Consider the following 17643-nt stretch of genomic DNA (forward strand, 5'->3'; position numbering starts at 1 on the left):
GTGGTGAAGTGTGAAACTGTATCATCTGGAGGAGGCGAAGGCAACACTGTTGGTTTCAATACTGTTGCAAATGAGTATCTAATCCGATTTGCTGTTAGTATTGATTAGTATCTGAAAACCAATTTTCTTTTGTTAGTTATTATACAGCTCTCTTGACAGATTTACATTCCTAAAGCATCTTTGCAGAGTGACTTGTAGTTTATTTCAGTGAGAAAGGAACCGTGCCTGTTGTGTGACTTCTCCTTAGTTTAATTTGTCAAATACTACTGATGAAAAAGGATGAAATGCAGTAACAGCTATCCTGATTGATTATATACTACTACTAATGATAATACTGATATATGATAAGACAGGAGGCAAAATCTGAGCGGGCCGAGTAGAAGGTGTTAAGAATTTCACTGGGGGTGAGCAGGATGGACAAGATTAGAAATGAGTGTGACGGCTCAGGTTGAGCAGTTTGGAGACAAAGTACAGAGGTAAGGCTGAGAGGGTTTGGACATGTGCAGAGGAGGGATAGTGGATACACTGGATGAAGAAGATGCAGAATATGGAGCTGTCAGCCAGGAGGAAAAGAGAAAGATCTCAGAGGAGGTTTGAGGTGTAGTGAAGGAGGACAGTGTGACAGAAGTGCATGCTAGGTACATGGCGAGATGGAGGCAGATGATCTGCTGTGACTGATCATCTGTGCATGTCTGTGCAGAGCCACTTAATGAATGTTTGCACCCTGATGTTTCCTGATGTTGATTTATACCACTGAAACAGTCAGTGCAGCTGATCTGTTGCTTACCCCGTGTCTGTTCTCAGAACTAATCTGCTTTTAAATTTATTTACAACTATTCTGAATTAAGATTACTAGTAGAAAGCAGTAAAACTTGTATATTTAATATTTCTATCAAATCATAAATAAAAAGGTCAGCTGTGATTTGTAACTGGCTGTTATATATAGCGTCAAAGCTAAAGACTTATGTCCCATTTGTCATTTGAGGCCAGCAACCTTCACTGCCATCAACAGGTTCTGGAAGTTGGAAATTGTCCTTGCCTCACTGCATAACCTTCTCCCTACATCCCATTTCTCTAGATATTTCCAGTAATCTACCTTTTTTGTTATCAACCTGATACGCTGGAGATAAATTTGTTCTGCTGTTGGCATGACAAAGCCAAACATTATGTTGGTGCACTCAGTGGTGCCTCGCTGCTAAACATGCTTTTTCTTTATACCAGATACGGCTGGGCGATGCGATAACAACCTCATACAGTACCTGATAAATAACAGCCAAGGTGAAATATTGCAGGAGGATATTAGGTGCATGTACACATGTAACTACAGCATACTCAGAGACTCATACCTGAAATGTATTTTCCCATACACGCTCAACTTATTCGCACACAAGCACAATGCCCTTTGCCTTTTATCAGCATAATATCTGCATGATTGGCTGAGGGTAGTTATTTATTTCTTTTCCAGATAATGAATTTTGTAACAAAGCAGCTGCATGCATATAACTGCTTTCTTCATCTGAGTGCCTTTCCCAGGCACTGCAACAACTGCTTAAATCATGTTTGCTTTCAACGCAGCTCAGTGTTGGGGCATTGTTTCTGGTGCCGCAGAAGAGGTGGAGACTTTCGGGAGTGCAAACGAGTTTAAGCCTTTGAGCTCCCTTTTTCAGTTTGTTTTGTTTTTGTTTTTTTGGCTCATCTTCAGCTGTTCTATTTTGCCATTTCCAGAGATTACGCATGGTTCATAATTTTACAATTCTGTAGAAATTATACTAATTGAACCCTACCAAGTTAGAACAGAGTCTTTGCACATTGATGTTGTTACATGTGGGCCGGGGTGGCCACAGGTCACTCCTCGATTCAACATGCTTTGACAGGAAGCTGTGAACTTTATTTTCCCTCTGCATTCAAGCTTAACTGGTTGCATTCATAACAAATGCACTTATCACAATGCATGCTTTTAGAACATGAACTTGCATCAACAACTTATTTATATTCATGTAATTGTTTCAATACAGTCGGCTTGGTTTAGTATCTCTCACGTGAGGAACTCCTACTTTTATTTGTCAAACGGGATGTGTAATACTTTGTAAAGCTTTTGCCGTTTACACTGTGCCAAACCATCTATGAGGCTTTAAAAAATATTCCCCCATGTTTCAAATAACATTGTTTGAATCGACAAAGAGCCGTCAGTGCTTCAAAAAGGCTGTTTGGCAGGCTGTGCTTAAAGTCACTTTTGTCAAGTGATAGTTATTAAGCCTGGAATTCTAGGAAAAACAGCAGGCGGAATGCACCGTTACTCAATGAAACTACTGATAAGCGCTTATTGTCAACACTCGTGCTCATGAGTTTCATTCACAACACATTCTCCCTTTTTTTTGCATTGTTGGAGGAAGACTAAGGTAGATCTGTCTAGATCTTACTTGGTCTCCCTTGTGATTCCTGACCTTTCTTCATAGCGTGTTTTAGAGCATCATAATTAGTTACAACCTGCAGAACACCACAGGGGGAGACGAGGGCAGTCTATTAGGAACAACCTTGCTCAGTGAAATTGTCACTGCCGGCTTCCTGAGGTTGCATGGTTTAATGCTGCAGTTTCACGCTGCCTGCCTTGTTTCTTTTTAAGGACAGAGAGCCATGGGGGAAGAGAGGGATGGCGGTTATTAGTGATTTCTCATGTCAGTGATTTTAAGGCCACCCAGGGGAGACAGCTTGATAGGCAGGCCGCAAGGTGCTGAGATTTGAAGTGCTTGGAGAACAAGGAGGAGGATCTGAAATCAATTTTCTTGCTTAGCTGTTTTCACCGTTTGCTGCTTCGATCATGCGCTAAAAGTTAAAATTTCCTTGAAGTTGTTGCTTGATAAGTCAAGCTGATCTTACTATAAAAGCTACAAAGTGTCAAGGTGTTAAAGTCCTTCTACAAGTTTCTCTGTCCTCTGCTGCTGGACATCTGTCTCTCCTTTTCTCTGCTGTTCACTCCATTAATTTTAACCTGTTCTTTTGATTCGGTCAGCCTCTGCCTGTATTCTCTCTTTTTATATAGCTCTGCGAGAGGAATCGCATCAAAGGTTCCACTGAGGGAAATGAGTTGTTGTGCAAGGAGAGGAGGTCATATTTACCAGCACATGGAAATGTGTGTAATAGTGATGTTTTTGCTAAATCTGTCCAGTTCAGTCAAACTTACATGAAGCCACTCACAGCTAGCTCAGGGTAAATGGGTGAATGTGTTCTTGTGTGTATTTCTTTATGACCTGTTAAATAAAAAAAAATGCTTTAATTGTCTGTGCTTTAGAAGTGAAATTATCTTGCCTTCACTTGCTCAAGAAGAAATATAATTCCTAATTAGAGGCCTTTTTAACTGATAATATCTTCATTTATTCTCCACATAGGTAATTGGCCAGCTTCCATGGGATTTGATGTCACCTTTAGATTGGTTTAACTGAAGATGGAAACACTGGAGTCTGAGCTGACCTGCCCGATCTGCCTGGAGTTGTTTGAAGATCCTCTGCTCTTGCCTTGTGCCCACAGTCTGTGCTTTAACTGTGCTCACCGCATCCTGGTGTCTCACTGCTCCACCAGCAAGCCCCTCGAATCCATTTCTGCCTTTCAGTGTCCCACCTGTCGTTACGTCATCACGCTGAATCACCGCGGCCTGGAGGGCCTTAAGCGCAATGTGACGTTGCAGAACATCATTGACCGCTTTCAAAAGGCCTCCCTTAGCGGCCCCAATTCTCCCACTGAGAGCCGTCGCCTGCAGCCGCAGCGACCCTACACCGCCACCATTAGCGGTACAATAGCTGGAACGATTGGCGGCGGCGGTGGCACAAGTGGAGGCAGCGCTCGTAGCAGCCCGGCCACTTCCAGCCACTCCCACCAGCACGCCAACCACACCAATCACATCAACCACACCAACGCTAACCACAGCCCAGCTGTTGTTGCTAAAATGGATCCACGGATCAGCTGCCAGTTCTGTGAGCAGGATCCGCCACGCGAGGCCGTCAAGACTTGCGTCACATGTGAGGTATCGTACTGTGACCGCTGCCTGCGTGCAACACACCCCAACAAGAAGCCCTTCACCAGCCACCGCTTGGTGGAGCCAGTGCCAGACACCCACATCCGTGGCTTGACCTGCCTGGAGCATGAGAACGAGAAGGTCAACATGTACTGCTTGGTGGATGACCAGCTCATTTGTGCCCTCTGCAAGCTCGTGGGACGCCACAGAGAGCACCAGGTGTCCTCCCTCACTGAACGTTTTGACAAGCTCAAGGTTAGTCCCTAATAAGGTCATCACCAACAATTTCAGTGCACTGCCCCGATTTTGTGTTTTTTCACTTCTGTGTTTGTGGAGTACGGTGAGTCACAACCTGCAACTAATTTGACTAAAACATTGTGATTTACTGCTAAAGCTGTTCTCGTCTGAACACAGATGTCTCATACAACATGCACCATTTATTATAATACATTTGTTTGCAGTTTGCTACACAATAAAATCATTAATCCGGTCACTCTTGCCTTGGGAATGGGCAATTTTGTTGACTGTGAACTTTCACTGCCATAAATATTGCATCATACACAGCCTTTATTCTGCAAGAAGGGCTGAAAGACAGATCAAAAAGAGAGAGAGAGAGAGAAAGAGAGGGACAATTGGAATAGTGTGCTGGTGAGAAGGGCAGAGAGAGAAGGAGACCAATAGGGAGGGCCGTCATTATAATAGTCGATGAGCTGGCATTCCCTGTGGCCACTGAGCTTTTTCAGAGGCCATGAGTAAAGACTGGGACTGCTGAATCAGGGTGAAAAACAACAGAGAAAGGCACAAGCTGGAGCTAATTCCATCACTAAAGGCCTAAAGGAGTCAGCATCATTCAGCTGGCCTAAAAACTTTTATCATGAGTTTGTATTGAGCACATGTGTGTGTCTTTTGTGTTAGAATCCTTTTCTAAAGAGAAATTGTTTTTCTAACTTGTATTTGTTTACTAATGAACCTATGACTAACTCATACTAGGTGTGTCTTTAGTGGAGACGGTTGATCTGCACTCATACAGCCGTGTCAGGACATTTATGTACTGTGGGATGGTATAATAACACCTTAAATTTCTGACGCAGAGCAAATTAAACTGACAGGCGGAGGGGTCGAAATAAAGCAAACCTTGCAGCCTCCAAAACTTTAGAAAGTAAGCATTTTGTATGCCAATAAATGATTAGCATGTCCTGGTGTCAGAGAGGAGCCTGTCAACTCTCATATTTGTTGGACACGTCTAGTATACGTTCACAGAGCTCCATGGTACTACATTTCAGTGTATCTCAACACACCAATTTTGTATTCTACATCAATTCAACAACTTTTCTTGAAAAGTTAAATGTTTATTAAAGTGGATTTTTAAGGCGAAAGGAGCCAGCTAAAGTAGTTTCAGCACCTGATGACTCATGGATGTCTTACTGGGAGGAAGTGCTGGGGTAGACCCAAGATTGTATCTCTTGGCTGGACTGGGAACATCCCGGGGTTCCCCCGGATGATGTGGTAGAGGTGGCTAGTGAGAGGAAGTTCTGGGCTTCCCTACTTAGGCTGCTCCCTTGACCTGGACGTGGATGAGAAGCAGTAAATGGATGGATGTATTATCAAGGTGGTAGACCACTAAATTAGCAGAATCAAGCAGTGAAACCAGTACTTGTTAATATTCAATTTGCAGATACTCAATTTGCTGAATTCTTAATAACGATTCAGGCTCATGTATTTGGCCTGTAGACTGTTAGAGATAACTTGACTAGAGGTAACTTTGTGCACGTATTTGCCCATACTTTAAACTCATTCCAGGGGTGCATGGGTGTTGCCATGATTTGATTTTTGTCAAATAAATTGAATTGTGCTGCACTCAGAAAGAAACGAACACCTTAGCAGAAGAGTCGGTGAAGTTTAAGTGCAGTTCTGTAGGTGGATGTTGCGATGTTTCACATAGAAAAAACAGGGATGTATTTCTGTGGCCTCACAGCACATTTGGCCTTTGTGTCACTCTACTGTGCAAAAAGGCTGGGCGTAAGAGTACATTTCAGGAGACATCATTAACATTCATGTGCAACAAAACTCTATCTCATCAGGTCTCTGAGGTGAACACAGCACCAGTGATTGCTTTGAATCCATCTATTTGAATTCAGTGAAAATGCAGGTCCACAGTCTGCATTACAGATGAGCGCTGCCAAACTTTGGCTGCCTCCTACAGTTTTGCACCAGCATGTCACCCAAATTCCTCCTTTCACAGATTTAACCCTGTGGTGTTTATTTACACTAGTGTTAGCCCGCTCATTCTTTTCAAGCTGTGGGAGAGTTTACTGTAAGTAGTTAGTCCCGCTTCCTTTCTGATTCAAAGCTGGCTGTGGCTCGTTTAAACGTTCCCCAGCCAAGGCTTTGAAGTTTCTTGACTTTGAAATCCTCAATCAAGCCCAAGTCAAGGAGTAGGCCATCCATATTCCAAGCTCCAGCTCAGCTCACAAGTGGCAGTAGCAGTTAACTTAAAATCTTCTCCCTGCTCATGACAAGTGCGTGTGACTTCCACTGGTTTGAGTTGAGTTTTTAATCATATGTTACTGATGTTATTGACCAGTCTTCTGCAATTCCCCAGCAAACCTGGCTGTTAATCAGCACCACTAAATAATTGCACTCAGTTGCCCTTTTGACCCCTAAATCCATCCGTTTGATTTTTGACTTCTGAATTAGCCTTCATATTATTTCCTCCTCCTGCTGGGAGCTACACTGCCACTCAATTATGTCTTTCACATTAAGGGGGAAAGGTAAGCTTCCCTTGGGCAAGCAGGGTGCATATTATAGGAGCAAAAATGGCAACAAGTGCAAGCACTGTTAAAGCCAGAAATGTGGCACTGCAGAACTGCAGGATAGTGAGTTAATTCTCCAGGCAGCTGTTAAGCAGAGCTCTTGCTTAGAAGCACAGACATCGGTGTCGCATAATCTCCAGATGTCAGTAATAGCATTTTCTTAAAGGACTACAACTTCAAGGTGCTACTCTTTGCATTTTTTGTTTCTGCACATTCGCTGAAATTACTGCTAACGAAGAGATGCTCTGTCGTAGCAGTGAATATCTCATCACCTGCTGCTTTGGAAGTGTTTATAGCCGCCTCATTAGAATGTAATTTAGATAAATTTCGTAGCAGCCTGACATCCCCCCTCAGATGCTGGGTAACCAAATCAAGAAGCTGAAGTGTGCACTCAGCACCAGCTTTCAGTCTCGCATGTTTGATGTGACACTGGGAGGTGATGAAGTCTAAGATGAAAGCACGCAAAAGGTCCACAGCATCAGTGGTTACTGGCCACGGCTTTAGAGGTGTCCATTCATGTTCTCCATGTTACAAAAGCTCATAGCTTCTGTTGTAATTAATGCCATCAAGTGTGTGTTAATTGAGTTTTGCAACATACTCCTATTACTGCTAAGAGTCATCTTTGCAATATGAAAGGAGCTGGAGGCAACACTTAGCTTCCCTTAGCACGAACACTTATTCTGTGTTTTGAAACACCAGTGAACGCAGAAATATTCCAACAAAGGACATTTTGTTGGTGATTACTGGTTAAGCTCGTGCTGTCCAGACATAATACATACTGTGTGGTTAAACAGAACGGCATAACCGGTGCTGGTGAGAGAAAGAGACAGTTTATGTGTCAAGTTCATTTTCCACTTCCAGCATTAAGAGAAGTAGCATTACACAATAACAGCAGGAAAGCTTCTTCGCTCCCAGTAATCAGCCACCATATGTAGATGGATATCAAATGAATTTTTTAAGTGTATTTAGTCATAAAAGCCATAATAGCAGGAACCTTCACCATCAAACACACAGTCAAACAAAAAGGTAGAGAAAAGAAAAACTACTGCCTCTGCAATCAAACGGCGAACTCTACTTTTAAAACAAACCAATGGACAGAAATGCCCTCCTTGTGTTGAGATAATCATTATTCATATTAAACATTACACACAGACAAATTCCAAAGAGGTCAGAAATACTGAGGGTAGGTGCTCACCCTACCACTCAGACATGTCTTACGTGTTGGATACATGCAGAGATGCATTAATCTATTGCAAGGCAGGTTAAATTAAATATGGATCTTTTATAATGATGATGATAACATAAATTCAATGTATTAATTAGATAAAACGTTTACAAAAAACAAGGTTTTGGCAATTTTTCTAAGCATAATTGATCCCATTAATTGCAAGAAGGTTTTAAAATGTAAGAAATGACATAGACTACAGAAAAAAAGATTTCTGGAAAGTCAATTAAATGACCTTTGTCATTGTTGGGCAAACAAATTCCCTTTTTGGTGACATAAAAACTGGGGGTAAAGAAGTAGCAAAGCCTAAAGATGAAGTTGCAAATCAGCTACAGAGCCAATTTTCAAAAGGCAAGAGCCTGAGTGAAGCTTAAGCCCAACCAGATGTGTTCGTGATGAGCGGTAACACGCTAGATCATACTGTGTTCAACATGTGGTGACTGAAAGGAGCAGATCAAAAAGAAACAAAGACTGAAGGAACTGATGAGAAACGGATTACATTACAAGTATAAGTCTTCTTCCTCTCAGCTACAAATGCTGGCACTTAATTTACTCACTCTCAGGCTCTTGGATGTTTGAATTGTGTGCGCTTTAACGTCTAGAAGAGAGCGAATCAGCTGAATTGGTGACGAAACCTATAGCAGCGCTGACATTTGTGACGGACTGTCTGGCTATCACGTGTACTAACGCTACAGCAGTGCTGTTTTTCTTTTTTGTCTGTTATGTGCGGTTGTGTGTACGATGGCCTTCATAGGTCTGCAGGTCTCACATGGAGCTGAACGGGATGATAGTCTGTTATGTACACGAGAAGAATGAAGAAATATGCAAAACATTTCCAAGCGATTATTGGATTAATTCCAGTTTAGGCTCAGGCAAGTCTGTCACCAACCCCACCCTTCCCATCCCTGCCCTCAGACTCTCCCCTCTCTTCATTTTTCTCAGTCCCTGTAGCCTTGCTTCTTTTTCCTTTATCCCCACTGTTTTTTTTCACCCCCCCCCCTCCCACAACCAGCACCACCCTTAAATCTTTTGCCCCCCCCCCCCCCCCCCCCCCCCTCAAGCTCCTTTAAGGCATTTACTAACTTTTTTCTGTGTGATGGGCGCATCATGTCAGCCGCTATGCTAAATCCAGAGGGAGGCAAGCACATGCATACAGATTTGTCATCCAATCACATAAAAATCATCTAGCACGTAGAACATTAAGAGTCTTTTACACACACGGTCAGATTTAAAAAATGAGACTTTAGTTTAGCACACCTAATTTGACGTTATCCCAGCCACTGACAGTAATGATTTTTAGAAGAAATTGAAAGCTGAAATGTCAAGTACTCCGCTGAACTTATGCGGCCCCAGCTCTCTATTTCTCATACAGTCACATTTTTCTTCTTATTTTTGCCTCTCACACAACAGCTCCAACTGCCTCCATCGCTGCCCTCTCACACTGTCAATGTAGTTCTCTCACTTCCTCTGCTTTGCACACGGCCAGACAAACATCGTCCTTCCCACCTCCTTTCTGTCACTCTGTTTATCCTCTCCTCCCTCATTGCGCCCCCAGCCCCCCTGTCTTGTTTTAGGTAACACCACTCATATCCACCTCAGTCGCCCACAACCCACACTGTAGCAGCATACTGCTGTGAAGCCCTCCAGTGTCTTTTTTGTGAGGAAGCGTATTTGATTGGTTTCAAATGAGTGTGCGACTGTATTTACAGGTGTGTGTGTGTCTGTGTGTGTACATCTGCAAGTTCATGTGGCTGTGCATGTGTGTCAAAGCAGATGGTACAAGGTCGAACATGTGAGAAATGATTGGGAGCTGAGTGCATGATGCCATTAGAAATCATGGCTCTATCTGGAGAATAGTGTGAGATGGAGCTCACTTAGTCATGCTGATGGAATCGCCAAGGATGTAGTAGAAAGCTTTTAGCGTCTTTGTGTGCCACTTCTCTGCATTGGTGCCTTAGCGTGCCTATCTGGAAATATGCACCAATGTGTGTCTCAGTGTTTGAGCAAGAGCCTATGCTTTAATACCCATGCAGTGCCAATGCATCATGCATGTGTTGTGAAAGTATGTCACGTCAGCCCGTTGTAAAATATAGCAGATTATAAAAAGCTCATAAAATCACTCGCAGCCACTGCATGAGATATCATGTATTTGCACAATAAATGAAAAAATGAAAAGTGGGATGCTTTTAAAAGCTTTGGTGACAAAATACGTAGCAGACAGAGGGTTTATAAGCAACACTACTCATCCCTGAGCTTTTTTACAGCAAGTTACAAACGTATCCCTTTAATTTATTCATTAAAAATGGATGCCTCACTATTTTTCTACAAAATGAGAGCAGGGTTAAATTGCTTCATTGGATTCATTTTATTCTCACTTAAGGCAGCTGTAGTGGGATACTGATATTCAGTGCGTGCTGTCTGAATGAGCAATATGAGGGAATGATGTGGATTTACAATTACTTTCATTATATGGACATTATTTGTTTATGTCTGCAAATGTTTATGTGCAGTTTGGCTTGTTTATTGTCTAAAATCAAGGACTCCAGATTCAGTACAGTTAATGTACTCATTCGCCGCCAACCAAACTGTGTTTTCTCTGTAAATTACACCGCAAACTTTACTCAGTCAATTTTGTTTTTCTTAACATGAAATAAGCGATGTTTGTGCTTGATCTGGGAGCCTTAAATAATATCTTTGTATTGAGTGTTTAGAGTCCCTGGAACTAAATATTGTTTCAGTTGAGGTGTGGGTTATTGATTTTCCCAAGGGCCCACATGAGAAACTATGATTGTTATGGAGGCTCATACCAATAAGCTGAACTCACCTCTATTAATTTCATGTGTTTATAAGCTTTCTAGTCAGCCTTACACAACAATCCCAGTTTCTCACGTGGGCCCTTTGAAAAATCTATCGCCCACCCCTGTTTTAGGGTATCTTTCCAAGAATGAAAACCCATCATAAATTCTACATTTTTCTATTATAAAAATCGTCCATTTCAAAACTTAGCACAAAGTATTTAGAGCTAATTTTTACCTCCCCCTCCCCCCCCCCCCCTGCTTTTTACTTATTTATTTTTACATTTTTACTAGTTACAAGGCTTAAAAACTGGAATTGAGGCACTTGAAGGCTTGTGCGTATTTTAGGGTAAAGCTGTAAGAAGCTGACAGCGTAGCAAAGCTTAGCCGAGACTTTGACACTTTTGACACTCAAGCAAAATCATTTTAACTAAGCAGCTGATAAACACAGCTTCTGGGTCTCTGTAGCTTCTGCCATATAAGCATATATATATATCTCTGTGTGTGTGTGTGTGTGTGTGTGTGTACTCGAAGGGTTTTTATCCAGAGAAGAACAAGTTTTGTGCATGCTGTGTCTCCTCTTTAAATAAGTGACCTTAATTTATTACTGTAGCTATATATATATGTGTGTCTGTGTGTATAACTCTGCCGTAATGCACGTCAGATTATAAACGCATTAGTATTTATGTATTTTAGTCACATGGCTGGCAGCACTGCACCTCAACATAAGAGGATTCAATGTTTTATCAACAGTGGAAAGTCATCTGCTTCTGCTGATCTTATTTTCCACCGTTTCATTCCAACTTTTCATATAGCGCCACATTATTTCCCTACAATATATGATGAGACGGGGCTTTCTGGTATTAATCTGCAAAAATCTGTGGCACATGATCCCATTTATATGAGGAAAAGTGAAGGGCTCTGCTAGATGAAGTTGATGACAAATGCAGTTTATAAGAGTTATTATAAGGCTTGATAGAAAAAAAATTACAGTTCAGTATCTCTTGGAACTCTCGAAAACTTTGAAGGATTGACGACACTGGACGATTTTAATTTTTATCAGTCAAATCATTAAATCACATGTGCCTGGAGTTTCCTGAAACTATTTTGGCTTCTGGCTCAGCAACAATGGACAAAACAAGACAGCATAACAGGAATATTTATGCGCAATCTAGAATGTCAGCATCCACTCCGCACACACAGATATATTGGAGTTTGATATTTGAGTGAACATGGGTTTACACACATTGAGTCTGTGACTGGTTTTTGTTTTGGTGGCTGTGCGCACACACTTCCTTGTTGCACGCTCTGCTTGCATGATAAATCCTATGTGCTATTGTCTGGCTTCCAAGCAGGAATAGCGAGTCACAACTGGAGTGATATTTGGTTTGAACTAAGGACACCAGTAGGAGATGACCGTCACGTCTTTAATGGCCTGAGGACAAAAGGGACCTCCAAGTCATCTCCAGACTAAAAATACCCGCGTTATCTGTGAGGTGAAACATCCAGGAGAGAATCAGCTTAGTTTGATGTTAGTTTTTATTCTGTAATTAATTCCATTTTTTGCATGTTTACATGTTTGCCATGTTATAGAATTTATAAAAACCAAAAATGAGAGAAAGAAAATGGGAAATAGATGCAGTGATTTCTGCAAATACACATGGAAAATGAAGACTTATAACCACCTTTGTTCTTCAACACAGTTTGAATTCTCTTAAGCAAATGTTTTTGTCAGTTCGTTAACCTCCTAAGGCCTGAACTCTTTCATGGCATGCATTTTTAATTTCTCTTTGCTATTTGGGCTGATTGGAACCTGATGAATGTAATAACAAAGAATTACCAGATTTTTTTTATTTTTATTTTTTGCCTGATTTTCGTTTCTGAGAAAAATGAGACCCACATATGAGGACATTCATTTTAAATTGCGATAAAACAGTGGCAGTATAAATTCCTCGTAAGTGGATATCAGGCTCTCGTAGAGCAAAATTAGTATTTTGGTCTAGACGACCCAAAATGTGATGTCCACATATGTGGACGTCAGGTCCTACGAGGTTAAGTAGTCTTAAGAAAGAGTTCTTCAGGCTTCTTGAAAGATCTTTGGATCTTGGCTGTCGTTTGTTCTGTTCTTCATCAAGCTGATCCCACACTGCTTCAATATTATTGAGGTCACAGGTTGCAGCACCAAACCACAACAGAGCCTCCACTGTGTTTTATAGTTGGTTGGAGACACTCACCGTTATATCTCTTTCCTGATGTGATTTAAAGTTTTCAAATTTGGATTCAGGACTCCATAAGGCCTGTCGCCACTGATTTTCAGTCCAGTTCTTGTGTATTTCGTATTATACCTTCTTTAAGAATGGCTTCTTGACAGTCACACTTCCACTGAGACCATTTCTGATGAGGCTTCATTGAACAGTAAATGGATCAGCTGATGGGCCAGATGCATTTCTCATATTCTGTTCCAGACTTTTGCCGGATATTTTCCTTTTTCGTGAGTACATGACTTTCAGATACTGTTACAGGTGCTGTAGGCCAGTCATTTCTTTTGTCCTGCACTTGTTCAGTTTCCTTGAATTTTTATAGGGGCGCATTACACACCATGCAGAGAGATACCAAGTTTTCAGCTAAAACAGTAATTCCTTTGACTCTGATTGGCAGGCTATTTTATGATGCTAATAATGCCCTAGTGTTACCTGTACCCTTGGAAGTGGTCCTGAGGGTCATTAACCTACTGTTGATCATGCATGTTGTCAAAAGAGCCAAAGTGTAAAAAACAAAATAAAAACATGTAGGTCATTCCTGTCACCGGGGCCAACAGGTCAAACCTCTGTGAGGCATCATGACCCAACCCCAGTGTTTACATTTTGGAAGGAGAAGACAGATAGTTTGAGTGAGAAGACACAGAACAGAGGGAGCACGGAATCAAAGCCTAAGAGCTAAACTCTTAATGAGAGTAAAACAGAATCACCAGATAACCATAACAGTAAAACTAGAGAAACAGAACAAAAAAACATAATACAGAGAAAAAAAACAAAAGTCAAAACACTGGGTCACTGACCCAGGACCGTGGAAGTTATGTGCCGACCACCTCTAGTTGTTCTAGAACAGAAGAAGCCTCTTCGGTTCCGGACAAAGAAGTCCAGTTCCCTTTTTTTCAAGCTCTCAAGGCCATTCGCTGTAATCGTGTAAAGATTTTTTGCTTCGCATATACGTGTTGGTGATGGCCACTTGTGGTCATGCATTTGTTATCGAGTGCTTTTCTTCTGTGGAAGAAACTTCAGTTTTGGCTTTAAGACAGATGGTTTCTTTCTTTTACTGCTGCAACCACTTGATGTGTAAAACACATCACTTCTCTTTTATCAGGGAGCTGGAGAATTCAAAGATATTGGGAATTTAGACAAACAAATGATAAAAACGGGATCCTGGCCATACACATAGCTACTTAGTCTATCTGTCATCTTTTTCTTTTAGCTGAAGACGCAGAGGAGATGCTTTTTATCCTTCCAGCACAAGGCTGCACATTGCAGTGGACTTAAACAAACCCATTACAGTAATAAGGAAAAATGACTTTGCTGTGAAGGCCAGTCAGTCAGGAATCAGTTGGCTGAGTGCAAAATTATAAAATCTGAGAGGAACAAGTGAAATAAGGTCAGCAAGTGTTGATAAAGGAGTAATATTGGCAGGTTTTCTGATTAATTCTTTTGAAAAAGGCCCAACTGTTTTCATACGTTCTCTGAGCTCTCATTGTTTCATGATTTGATTTTCTTCTAGTTTTCTTCTTCTTTTTTTTCTCTTCTTTTTTGTGTGTCCCGTTTGGATCTTTAGCCATCAGAATTGTTGTCTTAAGGCCAAGAAAGATGCCAAGCGGATTTATTTTACCAAGTGGATCATCATAGCCTTGCCATATTGGTCCATTTGATTGACCTTCATTATAATTATGTATTTATTTTATTTTCGGTTGCTACAAACGGGGCAGACATGACTGGGGGATAGGACAGGGAGAAAGAATGAAAGAAAGAGAGGGAGAGAAAGAAAAACAGAGGGGAGAAGAGACGGTGAGAAAGGGGGGAAGAAAGAAAGAAAAACAAACAAAACACCTGGGTCACCTGTATGGAGAAAAAAAAACAGAAGAGAAAGCAAACAACAAAAAAAAAGAGCAACATAATAAATACAGCACCATCACAATAAACTAGCTAGCAGTAGATAACAGCAGATACTAAATATTAAACGATATTGTGCAGCACGCAAGATAGACAGCGCACAATGTGCTTTGAGGCAGCAGCCAAGAAAGGTGTAGTCCGCGTCTGTGAATACCCGTGTGTACACCTGTGTGCATACCTGTGTGGATCAGCATGCTTGCATTCCAAAGGTTTCTCCATGTAACGATCTGCTAGGGAGTGTGGGGAGCCACAGCCCCGTCCCCCAGGGTATGAAGCAGGTATGGAGGAGATCCAGGCCCCAGACATCCAGAGGCCCCAGGGTACGAGGACCCGAAGAGGACCACCAAAAGGGGGTGAACCGTGCCACCCTCCTGGGAAGAGCTGAGTAGAGCCCCAAACGAGAGGTCACCCAGCAGCTACAGAGCAGAGGCCAGAGGGGGTTGCAGTGGCATGCCCGCGGGCTCTGCCGGCAGCCAGCTGTGCCAGAGAGGACCGAGCTTCAGGCCCAGAGGCCAGAGGCCTGAGGGCACCCCACCCCCCAGAAGGGGCCCAGCCGGGCCACAGGCGCCAGGCCCCACCAATCGGCCACCAGGAGTGAGCCGATTTTCTTCTAGTTTTCTAATAGAAACACTTAAAAATGAGGGACAAGGCTTCCAAGAATGAATTTCTGCAGTTTACGTTTAAGTTTAAGTTGAGCCTGTGATGATGGTAAATGTAAAAGAGTGTTACCTATTTGATGCACGATGCACAAATGACATTATGTGTGCATGTGGATAGGGCTAAAGTCTCAGACACACAGTGTTTGTCGGTAACTGGTACAGGTTTTTGCTTCCTCAATATGTAGATATGGATATGTATGAAGTCATGTGTGTACATATGTTATTGTGCATGATTAAGTATAGACCACATTAACAACAGGGTTATTCCAAAATGTTGGTAAAAATGAGCTTGCATATATGCTACAACTTGTTTTGACTCGCCACTTTTCCCATTATGACCTCTCGAAATGCACTTTTTTCATGCTTTATATGTAGAGTTATGAGAAAACAGATAAAACATCAAGTGTACCAATGCTTGTTTCTTAATTTTGATACTGAAGCTGAGTTACAAAACAAATTGTAGTGACACTTACAGTGGATGGAAAATAAATGTTGTTTTACAGCCCTGGGAATTTCATGTGGTGCTCGCATCCACTTCCACGAGTGCTTTTATTGAATTAAATGAGGTTGGTTTTTTTTAAGTGTATAACCATTTTAATGATGTGATTATCATAATTAACATTTTCCAAAAATATTTATGTCAGATCTGAAACAGAAATGAAACCACCGTGACCCCGAATTGGTATAATATTTAAAATGGTTTGAATGGTTGTGCTTGTATTTCTCCACAGCATCAAATCTAGACCACAAGTGAATCACAGTCACATGTTGGTGGAAAATTTGAAAGCGCGGCACAGGATACACAGCTTACAGTATCAAGGCTTTTTAGATACAGCACTGTCACAAGAACTGAAAGGAGAAAACAATAAGACTCTAAACTGACTTTGCAAACTTGAGAGATTGAGAAAACAGGTTACCGGGGCTGTGGTTTGATGTACCTCTTAAAGCCGATGAGAAAAGAAGGCACTGATGCATGCCTAATAGCACATAGGGCTTCTTTTATGGCTTCTAAAAAAGGGACACATCACCTATTATGTCTGGCCAGCATAGTGGCGACAGCAGCAGCGAACACCCTGTCCACCAAAGCTCCACGGGGAAACGCTTACATGTGTGAGGTCACGCATATGCTGCAGCCATGGACTTATCATGGTTTTCACATGCATGGATGAAGTGCGCACACACATACTGTACATGAAACCAGATATATAGATTACAAACCTCAAACCACAACAATTTTTCTTGTTAAAAGCACATAGTTTTTGATCTGTGCGTGACATGAATGAGATGAGTTAAAAGTGGCTCGACATACACACAAATCTACATATATCCTTAACTTCATCCAGTCACTGATCTTTACAAAACCATCCTTGAAAGTTTCTGTTTATCTAAGGTTACGTGAAGGAAGTTCAGCTCCACAGGGAGTCATACAGAGAGGAATGTCTGTTCCAGATATCAACAGCCAAAAGCCAACCACGCAGAATTGCAGGAACGTAGGGAATGTGTTTCTCCTTTTTGTGGCGAGTCCATCACAGACGCTGTCCAGTGTGGTTCCCCGCTCTATAACTCTGGTGTCTGGCCAAATCATGAATGCAGGGCAGTAAGGCCGACTCTGAGCTAAGGTTATGTGATTTTGTGCTCTGACTATCATTCTTGCCTGCTGGACCTGGATTCCCAGCAAGTGAGTCTGCATGTCACAGTCAGAGATAAAGCACTCGGTCTAGGGATGTCAGAATCTTTTTGTGCAACAGTAATCACATATCTTCTTCATGATATCAGGGAGTTTTACTTGCTTGCTTCCTCTTTTACACCTCCTTCACTTCTTGGTGTCCATCTCAGTTTTTTTGGAATGCCAGCAGCAGACCTGGCAACAAGTGTCATATTTAGATGTCATGTAGCTGCCATCAGAGCACTACAGTTACATGACCTCATCTATAAATATATGATACTGACGTGATTTAGAGGCCTGCTTCTGTGACATGGTC

General features: G+C 41.8%; 1 protein-coding gene across 5 annotated transcripts in view; it reads left to right on the forward strand.

The window, feature by feature from the left end:
* The window catches only part of mid2 (midline 2), a 174696-nt gene that overhangs the window by 81398 nt on the left and 75655 nt on the right, over window positions 1–17643 (forward strand). For all 5 annotated transcript variants that reach the window (XM_076874586.1, XM_004545520.4, XM_076874577.1 and 2 more), the window contains one exon: window positions 3387–4264. In XM_076874586.1, the coding sequence (XP_076730701.1) occupies window positions 3443–4264 (822 nt within the window). In that variant the 5' untranslated portion in view covers window positions 3387–3442. The remainder of the gene's footprint in view (window positions 1–3386; window positions 4265–17643) is intronic.

Source organism: Maylandia zebra, linkage group LG2 (assembly GCF_041146795.1).
Source record: "Maylandia zebra isolate NMK-2024a linkage group LG2, Mzebra_GT3a, whole genome shotgun sequence".
Taxonomy (NCBI): Eukaryota; Metazoa; Chordata; class Actinopteri; order Cichliformes; family Cichlidae; genus Maylandia; species Maylandia zebra.